Below are 11,865 nucleotides of genomic sequence, written 5' to 3' on the forward strand. Positions count from 1 at the left end.
CCTGAGGTGATGTGGATCTTCTTTTCCCACTGCCCAGGGGAGCAGTTATGCCTGATAAATATTTTCTCATTACTGGAATTCCAGCAGTGGCACAAATTACAGCCAAAGCTGATTGTGTGATAGCTTACCCTGACTGTGATCCTCAATAGGGGAATACCCAGGATGGGGAACAAATAAGCATGGCTGATAGGGGTAAGCTTGATAGCTGTTTGGTGCAGCAAGAAAAAAGCAAATAAAATTATTCATGCTGTGTTAGGCAGTACACTCAAAATCCATCTATGCAGCCTTGCTATGTAAGACAGGTTTGTTTTTATTAATTCCATTTATTGTCTTCTATACACCAGTGCTTAACCTTACATTGTTTATTTTTTTATTTGAATAGAAGTAAACCAGATAGGTTAAGCATTTTTCTTTCATGTTCGTATTCAATTCCTATCCAAATAAGCTCCAGAATTTTAACCACTGCTTTCACGTAGGAGGATTCATATTATTTTACTGATTACCAGCACCTACATTGTTATATCTTTCTTTTCTTTTTCATTAGGTGTCCTAATGTTCATCTCTCTGCTCTCGATTGTTTATGGAGCTTTACGTTGCAACATTCTGGCTATTAAGATTAAGTATGATGACTATGATGTACATGTGAAGCCTGCGGCCTACCTCTGCATATTCCTCTGGAGGAGCTTTGAGATTGCAACAAGAGTTATTGTTCTGGTCCTCTTCAGCTCAGTTCTACAAATATGGGTTCTTCCAGTGGTACTTCTTAATTTCTTTGGTTACTTCTTTTACCCATGGATCCTTTTCTGGAAGAGCAAGTCTCCCTTTCCTGAAAACATAGAGAAGACTTTTACAAGGGTGGGGACAACAGTTGTCCTGTGCTTACTTACCTTTTTATATGCAGGAATCAATACGTTCTGTTGGTCTGCTGTTCAAGTACAGCTAAATAATGAAGAGCTGATAAACAAATCTCAGAACTGGTATACAATGGCAGTTTACTACATGTTACGATTCATTGAAAATGCTTTCCTTTTGCTAATGTGGTTCATCTTTAAGACAGACTTCTACACATACATTTGTGCACCTCTGCTAATCCTGCAGCTTTTGGTTGGATATTGCTTTGCCATCTTTTTCATGCTAGTTTTCTACCAGTTTTGCCATCCTTGCAAAAAGCTTTTTTCATCCAGTATCACTGAAGGATTGCTCTCATGTTTCAAGTTCATATGTTTACTATGTCAGCCTACATCAAGTGAAACAATGAAGAAAGGGAATGTGGAACCATCTGCTGGCATAGACAGTGTCCATGGGAGTTACAGCACCAGTGAGTCTAAAAATGGCACTCTGCATCAAAGTGTGTCTGCCAATGCCTAAAAAATGTATATGCCATTCAGTTGTTCTATCACAAACATATTTCCACAGACATGGGAGGTTTGTTATCAGTAATCACTGCCTATTGTTTTGCCTCTGTACAGCAATTTACAACCTTTACATAGCTAGTCAAAGGACAAAGAAGTGTTCAATGACTACATATAAGATGTTATTTATGCAAGAATATAAAAGTATTAATTCTACCTTGCTTTATGCATGGTGATAAAAGTAAAATGTCATGAGGAATAATAATATTGTTATTCTGCATTTTCATCAACCCTGGAGAGCAGAAGACAAAAATGAATGTCCCAAGAGAATGTAGAACTGCTGTGCATGATAAAAAAGCTCTGTACCTTATAAAAAGTGAAAATGATTTATTCAGTAGATAAGAGGGTTTGAATCTTATCTTGCCTTACATGACATTTGACACATAGTTTAATAAGAATTCCCAGATGTGTTTTCATAGTCAGGAATACAATTTTATTTGAAAGGAAGCAGGTTCAGAAAGAATGGAGTTTTCTTGGCTACAATAAAGTGCCGCTGTTCAGTCAGTGTTAAGCTTTTATTATATCAGTAGTATACCACAGCCTTGCACTGTTGCTGGTATTTTGAAGTTTGTAATTACAGATCACAATGTCTGTTTACTAACTAATATTATTCATCTCAGTAAATTATAACAGCATATTTTATTGTACTTTTTGATCAAATAAAAACATGGTAGGCAGTAAATATTGAGGTGTTTTTAGTATAAAAAATGTGCACAGATGTACAAGCATGGGAAAGAGAGAAACTAGAGGAAGTGTTTCCCTGAGAGCAGCCAAAGCCATATGGTAAGAAAAACTAACCTAAAACGGAAAGGGAAAAAGTGCAGCAACTCCACTAAGTATGCTTTCATTCTAGGCTTATTCCTGAGTCTGACTTTGTTATGTGGTCATGCAGTTCTGAAGTCAGATGGGATATATTCAAAACTTCCAGTGAGAGAAGAGGAAAGATGAGAAATGATTGCTTAATTAATGAAAACTCTTGAATTGATGCAAGTATAAATAATGAGGAAAAATAGCGATTGAGTGGAGAATGGAATGCGAGTAGATGCAAGGTAGAGATTAGAGTCTGGTTTCTCATTTTTTTTTTTTTTTTTGCTGTAATTGTTGTTATTATGTCTAAGCATTTGCCACCATTAAAATGAGAACAGGCAGGAGGATTCTTAGAAGGGAGATAGAACTAGACAGACTTTATGTTACACATTTATGTTTTGGAATTGCATGTCATTCGTACAATTGAAGTGTCACTGCTGTATTGTAAAAGGCTGCACTTCAGGTTTGTTAAATACGATGGTGAAACAAGTGAGTATGTGACAAGATCTGAGCCCAGCTGCTGGATAACTGGCAGCTGTCATCAGTCATTAGTATGACAGTGAGCTGAACGTGAGTCTTCACCAATATAAAACAGACTGGTAGCTTGTTTTGTTTGAGGTCTTAAAGGATGTGTAATCATTTTGCAACAGCAAAGACTATTCTTATCTGAAGAGACTATAACCACCAATGTAACTGACAAGATGTTCATGGTTCCATGTTGTTCAAGTGAACATCAGTTTAATTTCATTTGAATTAAAAAAAAATAAAAATAAAAAAACATGAATGTTAAAAGATTAGTTTTTGTGCAGGGACTAGGTTTACCATATTCTCATGGGGAAGAATTCCTTATATCTCCTTTACCCCTTTATATAATATAAACAGCTCCAAGGTCACACTGCATCTTAGTGAAGTAATAATTTGCCCAGCACTGATATCATTTAGAAGACTGCTTTCAACAGAGTATGATTTTACACTCAGGGATGTTCACACGGTTGCCATGGTCACAGTATAATCCCTGTGCTAAGCTTTTTTTTTTTTTTTTTTTTTACAGTGGTCTCCCTCTCACCATCAAGCCTCAGTCTCCCATTCCCCATTTAGCCTGTTTTTTCCTGCTGAAGAAAGAACCCTCTAGCTTATTTCTTCCCATTGAGTTGAAGGTTGAGCCAGCCAAAAGTGGTGGTGTCATCTCCACAGGAGTCCATTTTTTTGCTTTGCGCATCTGTTCTTATGAATCAAATGGCCTGCCTTTTCTTACAAACAGCACCTCCTCATGCCTCCCAGTCTCCACCAGGGATCCTACTTCATTGAGGTTGTCCAGGTGCATTCCCCATCCTGCCTCCCCCAGTGAGAGATGAGCCAACATAACATCATTCCTGTACTTTGCCTTGCCAGCTTCAACGAGTCCTTGAGATTCTAGTTGAACTCAGATTGTGCCTAAATAGTGCAGTGACCTTATGAGTTTAGCACACACTGTGTATAATGATCTGCAGTTTTTGTCACTACCTAGCAGAACCAATTTGTTTAAATTACCTTTGAGCAAGCCACATTAAAACGGATATTAAATGTAGTGCACGTAGGCATTCTAATAGTTAAAAGAATGCAAGTAGTAAACTAAAGGTAACAATAATAATAATAATAGTAATAATAATAATATTTTGTTGGTTTGGTTAGTTATGAATTAATCTGATGATTGACAAACATATTGGTTAGTGGTCCCTGAGTCCTTTCTCAGGTATATTGTGAGCCACCTCAGAGTTACTTTTAGCACATCAATTTTGATTTTACTTTTCTCTAGCCTACACCTTCAGATGTATTCTGTTTGGTGGGCAGTCAGTGAAATCATGAGTAATGTGTATTTAGGTATCAGTTTTAGAAAATAGCACATGCTGTTCTGTTAAATATCTCACTGTTGTATATGCTGGGGAAGATGAGAATATTGATGGACAAAATACTGGCTTTGGAGAACAGCTAATAAATTTAATCTACAAGTCAGAAACTATTAATTTATTGTTATTATATAACACCAGAATAATGGAAATTACAAAGAGCCAGATTGCAAAGCAGTTAATGCCATTCACAAGGCAGTTTAAACTTAGTTAAGATGGCAGCAATTCTAAAAGATGCTCAACAGACAATGTATGCAATATAGAACATTTATGGCCCACTAGTGTCCCAAACAAAAAACACAGCTGTAAAGCACATATCCCTGTTGCTGAGGTCTCTACCAGCAGCTGTATGAATTAGTGGAGAACACACAATGTATGGGTATCCATTGAAGCATTCCCACTTGACAAAAAAGCCCTTTGTCATATTACATATCCTGCAGTGATATAACCCTTTAACTGTATATCTAGTAAACTGCCACTCCTCAGTACTCTTTCATTTCCCCAGAGCAGGCATTTGCCCTTGATAGAGCATAGCCACACTGATTGTCGATACAGTCAGTGTGTCTATTGCCTTGTACAGAATGCAAGCCATAATGTTTTCAATGTTTAGCACTGTGCATAGATGAACATATATGCACTCTAATACAGTGTAATGGGTGAAAGATTGGCAGCTTAAACTAAACTGCTCAGGCCATGTATTGATGTATCCATGCCTCCTTCATGCATGTTCTAAGGCAAATGCCTGAGAAACAAATAGCTTCATAGTGCACTATTTTATAGTAGCACACCACTTACATGTAATGACAGTAATTTACATAGGATTCACAAGCAGGTTATTTGGGGCAGCAACATGGCAGAGATCCTTCTGTTTCTGTTATCACAACATGTTACTTTAGCATTTCTGATCCCACTGGAACTCTTTTGCTGCATCAGTCTTTCTAAAAATCTAAGGTGGGTCCAGCATAGTGAGCAATTGGCATGCTAATATGACTTGTGGCAAGTCCCTTCATTTCTGTACAGAGGATTTCTGTATGTAGTATATGGCATGCAATAATTTGTATGTGTCCTGTGCTCCACTCATGGTACATTTCAGTTCACAGCATGATCAGACCCTCATGCAAGCACTGCTGTTGTGAAATGTGTGCTCCACATAACTACAGTATCCTGGGCTATGAGCAGTTTGATGGTAATTTTCTTTCTGGCCTCTCATGATTATTGCTATCTTGTTGTTGGCAGGTCTACTACACCTTTTCTCTGATTCCGTGTGTCTGTGGAAATATTATAGAGTCATTGTGTGGACTATATAGAGCTGTTTAATGTCTTCATATATTATGAGTATCAGTTGGTGCATTTTCCAGGTTAAGACAACTGATCTTTCACAGAGCTCAATCTCTGCAATTTTGCACATAGCTTTTAGAATCCACTTATTGGTTGTCATTCATTTCATGGTGTTAAAAATGCCAAAACTGCAGTGCTTACATTTCTTTCATAATTCTGTACCTTCCTCCACTGTCCTCTCCATGCACATTCTCCACGAAACTGCTGAGAAGTCCAGGCTAAACACAGACATACCAGTGTCACACTAAATACCAAATTTTGTAAATGTGGCACTATATTTCTTCCTAACTGCTCCCATCCTGAGGTTATGTGTATAGAAAAAAAAATTCCAATAAATGTAAAAAAATGTGCTTTATTACAACACTTGACTAAATCATATCTAGTCACATCAATGAATACCCACAATAATGTTGCCAATGTAATAAAATGAGAAATGTTGCCAGTAGTCGGAGCATATGAAGACTACACTTCTGAGGCAGTTTTCCTGGAAAAAGGTTAATTTTGAGTTGCATAAGTGTCATTGGTGATCACAGTATCAGTAATGGTCTGCATAAACAATGAAAGGAAAAACTGGCTTTCAGTTTTGGACATGCACTCACAGATGATTCATTCAATGTCCAGTGAAAAGCAGTGCAAACAGTGGCCATGCTCTTGTTGTAGACTATCCAAAAACATGGTTTGGCAAAAGTATAGTGTTCAAAGTTACATGATATGCAGCACATGAAAATAAGGCATAATACCATGTAAATATGAAACTGCATGCAAATGAACAACTTGGGATATTCAAATGGAGCAGAGCAATATGGTGGAGAGACTTAGAGGTGTATAAAATTTCAACATTGCTGTGCCCCCCTTTGCTCAGCTAGATTGGAGACCTTGCTTTATGGAGTACAGAGCAGTAGCCCTGTTAGGCATAGCATCAGTAGCTCAACAGCATGTGTTGGTGATGCCATTTGATCTGGTGCTGGCAATGGTGCACAGTGTGGCTGCCTGAACCAACCAGAGTAGTACAGGGTGCTTACTGACATACCAGCACCTCAAAGAACACCAGAGTCAACAGGGGTACACTACAGGGCCTAGTTGATCTGTGTTCCTCCTGCACCAGTATCTAGATTATATACCCTTTCTATTTAAAACCTTCAAAAGAAAATCAGTTTAAAACTTGCTGATGTTACATTAAAACAATGTACACTTTTATTAATCTCATCCTAGGCTGCTGTAAGTCAGACAATATATTCTAATGAGACTTCTAACTGGCATTTTTAACCTCACCTTTACAACAAAAAGTTTGCTACTAAGCTTTAAGCATTTTCTTAAAATACCCTTCCTTAAAGTATCTTACCTTCCTTAGTTAATAATTATGGGCCCATAGCTAATGTTTGTCCACTAGCAAATATCATTGTAAAATTGGTACATTATCAAATCTTGGACTATGTTATCGGATATGGCATACTTGCCAACAGACATCATTGCCTTATACAGACTAACGGACCAAATATATCATAATATAGAAAAAGGTAAGGTCAACTGACAAAAACAATTTTTAGACCTTGAATGTGCACTTGAAAATGTTGATCACAATTTGCTTATAAAATAGCTAACAGACATTGGGTGTGCTCCTTATGTAGTGCACTGATCTGACAGCTACTTGTCTCACAGAGCTTTTAACATAAGTAATAACAGGTAAGATCTTGGCACTGCCACCAACAGTGAACCACGAAAATCTATGCTTGGACTACCTTTGTTGTCAGTTTTTATTAATGACTTGCCATCCTTCCTACCCAACCTTGGTTGTATATTATCCACTGATAACACTGTACTATTAAAACTCCACAAAAATCCTAATCAACTTAACTTAGATCTACAAAATAGTTCCTCTGTGTTTAATTTCTCCAAATAGTTTAGGTTTCTAATGCCATGATGGGTATGGATCCCATTCTTAAGTCAGAGTATAATTAAAGTTCATGAAATCAGTATTATTTCAGTCTTTGATATTAGCCAAAAGCTTTCTTCGCATCACCCACAATGTGCTCAGAACTGACTCCTTCTGCAATTCATATGGAGTTGCATGTACTAGCAGCATATCTAAATACAACTGTAGATTCTGTTTTATTAGACCCATTGCTCCTACTACTATTGGAACTGTTTGAGTACCTTTTCTCTGCATTGATGTCATTTCTGCCTGCAAATCCTGTTATTTTATAACTTTGTGTCTCTTCTGTACATGAGACACTGAAATTGGTAGGTGTAGCAATTTCAGTGATCAATGATACTTTAATCATTTTTATGGGTTACACTGGCTTTCTCACATCTATTTTTTTGAATTGTTGGTTATAAGTGATCTCACATGATGTACACTTCATCATTCTCTATAGTGCTTTGTGGTTCATATTTCCAGTGCTTCTCAGCTACGTCTATATTATAGTGTTTACTCAATCCCCAGTGCAGCAATCTTGCCACATTATTTTTCCTTTCAATGTACAGGCCTTCTGCCATGAATGTATTGCACCCAGCAGGGTTTTACACAACCATTTGTCTGTTCCTCCCACATGTTCAGTGGACTTTATAAACCAAAGTGTAGATAGTCCACTATCTTTGCTGCCATTATCCGCCTTTCATTCTTTGCTTTCAACTCACCTCTCCTTAAGCATTCCTGCATCAAATCCTGATCAACATGAAGTTGCTCCAGGAGATCTCTATACTTGTCACTATAGTTATGGTTTTCCACATTCTTTTCCTTCTACTCCAATCCTTCTCCATATATTCTTTCTTTTGTTTTTTTGGCACATCCAGTTACTGTCTGATTTTTGTCTACTCCTGATTTGATTTCCATTCCCTCTTGCCACCTGAATGTTTCTGCTAAACTAAGCAGAGAGGTCATCTTAGACTTTCTCTTCTCATGTTTTAAAACTGATGATGTTAACAGGTACATATGCAGTCCCACGACTGCATATCAATACATGTAATCAGTTCTGAGGAGGCCTATACCTCTTTTTCATCAGTGGAAATGGAGTCGGCAGGAAGAAAAAGCGTTTCTTTTGAGAACCTGAACTCTACCCAAGAAACGGAGTCCAGGGCTTTGGATGCGGCAGAGACTACAAACCAAAGTTCCATACAGAATGTTACACAGAATAAAGGGAGAGGGCGACGCTTTCAAAACAAAGGCAATAGAAGATAAAGACGAGTCAATTGGCCCGTTCAAGCCTGGTTCTAATGTTTCCACAAATTTTATCAGCACCAGTGGTTTGGTCGGGGGTGTTGTACTGGCTTTGGACCATGAAAGTGTTTTCGGCCCAGCGGTTTCATCTATAGAAGGTGAGTCTAACCGCATTCTGAACTATTCTACTTGTGACATTTCAATTGAAAGCAGAAATGTGTTGTTAAAGGGGCCGAAGTTCGTTCCAACCCGTTTCCCTTCTTTATCTGACATTTTGTCGGATGTCAAGACATTTTGTAGAAAATTGCACTTAAGGGTGTTTTTTGAAGAAAATAAAATCAGCAGGAGTTTGGAAAGGGGGTTGGAACAAAGTTTAAACACTTCCATAGACTCTGTTCTGGACAGTTCACTTATGGACATTTCTTTACACCAAAATGATTTAGTTGACATTTTTGCATTTGAAGAAAATGGATGTGATATGAACACTGATGGTTTCCTTACAGGTTATGGGAGATTTGACATGCCCAGGTTGCCCCAGGAAAATAAATTCAATGCTCCCAGAAATAGTATGGCATTATTGTTATTTGAAAAGACACTATTTAAGCAATTGGAGCATAAGTACGAAATGTTCGTTAGAGGCAAAAAATCTTACAATTTGAATAAAAAAGAATGGGATGCTTTGTTAAGCATGAAAAAATCCAATGAACATTTCGTATTTACACAAGCTGACAAAGGGGGCAATTGGGTGATTTTACCTAGGGAGAGGTATAACAGGATGGCCCTAGAGTTGTTAGATGATGAAAAAATCTATTCCAGGTTATCTTCCAACATGTTAAAGGATTTCAATTCTGCATTATTAGAAATTTTGGAAAGAGGTGAGCGGTTGGGTTTTTTCACGTCTAAAGATGTGAAGATGTTGTATAGGGTAAATCCAAGGAATGCAAGGTTTTTCATCATCCCAAAAATTCACAAAGACGTGGAAAACCCACCCGGTCGCCCTATAGTTTCTGGAAAAGGTTCTTTTCTGCAAAATGTGGGATTGTTTCTAGATTCAGTGTTAAAACAACATCTTCACAAAGTGCAGGCACATGTCAAAAATACTAGAGAAGTCTGTATCGAAGTTAAAGATATGTCATGGGAACAGGATTTCTATTGGGCAAGCGTCGACGTCAAGTCCCTATATACAAGTATCAACACAGTGTGGGGTTTGGTATCCATAGAGAGAATGCTAGGAGAAGGTCCAAGAACCAACTTTATTGTACAACTGTTGGAATTCTGCCTAACTCACAACTGCTTCGAGTTTGAGGGGAAACATTTCTTGCAGAAGGAAGGGACTGCGATGGGGGCACCCTTTGCCCCATCCTATGCTATTCTCTTCATGGCCTTTTTTGAAAATTCTGTTATTTATACCAACAATTTTTATAGGACTAAGGTAGTCAAATACAGACGTTTCATTGACGACCTGTTGTTCTTATGCAAAGGGGATCCCTTGGATTTCGACAATTTCATTTCGGAAATCAAGGGAAATCCTTATGGTTTGGACTTCACTTATACTAAGGGGGGCAGCAATATTCAGTATCTGGATGTCGAATTCTATGTGGATTCGAATAATAGGATCCAGCATAGACCTTTTTATAAAAAAACAGCTGCAGACAATTTTTTGCATGCCTCCAGCATGCACAGTGGGGCATTAATAAATGCATTGCCCACAGGTGAGTTCAAGCGCATTGGATTCAACATTTCGGATTTGAGCTTGGTGGGAAGAGAGTTTGATAAAATAGAAAGTAAATTGAAATCAAGGGGGTATCAAGAGGCCATAGTACGTTCTGCAAGAAGGAACGTGGAAAAGGAATTGGGTCTTCCAGTGCCCAAGTACTGGGAGAGTCATGAGGAAAGTTTGGTTAGAAAAAGAAGTCCAGGTGGCCAAGGTTTTAAATCTACCTGGTTGGCCAACAATGAAGTAGGGGCCATCGAACAGGACAAATTATTTTTTGTCACCAAATTTTCTCAATTTTCCGAAGTTCTGAGGGATACAGTGCTTAGTTTATGGCCATTGGTTCTGGGAGATGATAGAGTAGGAAAATTCTTTCCAAGCAAAATCATCTTCTCTTATGGCAGGTATCCCAACCTTAAGGAGATCCTAAACACTAGGAATCCTGAGAGAAAAATTAATACATCAAAGGTAGGGACATATAAATGTGGGAAGTGCAAGGTTTGCAGCAGAGTGATGAACCTAGATGGCACAAAGATCAATAATAAAAAATATAGGGCTTTGGAATATTACGATTGCAACTCGAGGGGAGTGGTATATATTATTGGTTGTGGGTGTCAAAAGTGGTATGTAGGACAAACTTCCAGAAAAGTCAAATTAAGAATAATGGAACATCTAGGAGACATTAGGAATAGTAGACAGGAAAGTCCAGTGGCTAAACATTTCTTAGACTTTCACAACGGGTCAGCGGAAGGATTAATATTTTGTGTATTAGGAAGGCCTTTCAGGGTGGAGGGGGAAATCGGAGTTAACAACAAAAAATTATTAGAAATGGAGTCTAAGTTCATTTTGAACTTTAAAACTCTTTCTCCCAATGGCATGAATTTAGACATGTAAATTTTGCCATGGTATTAAAGAAGAATATGTAATATAGGTTTCGGGGAACAAAGCAAACACAGGACACATATTTTGATCAAAATTAGTTGTACAAGGCACATATATATACAAAAAATTTTTCTTGAGCATATTTGCACTATGTTATTACGATGAAGGATGTTGCTTTCGGGCACCCAATATATTAGGCATTTCTTGAAAGGGATTTGGTAGGAAAAACAATTTTTTTCCCATGTGGGGGGATATAGTTCAAACATGCGATTCAAGTCATTTATGACAAATGTAGCTAGGGACACAATGAAGGAAAAAAGGAAAAAAAGAAAAAAAGAATGTTCTATCAAGTTTAGTTATTGTTTTTTTCATTTTTTTCTTTTTGTAAGTGATAGGATTCGCATTATGCATAAATGAAGTGAAGTCATATAAAATAATACAGTAAGAGATAGTATATGCCTTTGTACATTTTAAACATTTTTACAAGTACATATTTTCATGTCATTTATAGTTCCATTATCTTGCTATTTGGTTCAAGTTTCACATTTTGCAAAAAGAGATGAATTTGGTTGGTTGAGTGATGGTTTGTTTAATTGTTTAAGTGTTCAACTATTTAAACGTATGATGAAGTGTTCTGATTGGCTCGAAAATATTAAGCTAATGATTTAT

At 37.4% G+C, this 11,865-nt stretch overlaps 1 protein-coding gene across 1 annotated transcript in view; it reads left to right on the forward strand.

Moving 5' to 3' along the window:
- The window catches only part of XK (X-linked Kx blood group), a 264,509-nt gene extending 262,597 nt beyond the window's left edge, over nt 1-1,912 (forward strand). Inside the window, exon 3 of the mRNA XM_044072408.1 lies at nt 545-1,912. Coding sequence (XP_043928343.1) covers nt 545-1,368 — 824 coding nt within the window. The 3' untranslated portion in view covers nt 1,369-1,912. The remainder of the gene's footprint in view (nt 1-544) is intronic.
- Nucleotides 1,913-11,865: the final 9,953 nt, after the last annotated feature.

Source organism: Protopterus annectens, chromosome 5.part0 (genome assembly GCF_019279795.1).
Source record: "Protopterus annectens isolate FY-2018-M chromosome 5.part0, PAN1.0, whole genome shotgun sequence".
In the NCBI taxonomy this organism is placed as follows: domain Eukaryota; kingdom Metazoa; phylum Chordata; order Ceratodontiformes; family Protopteridae; genus Protopterus; species Protopterus annectens.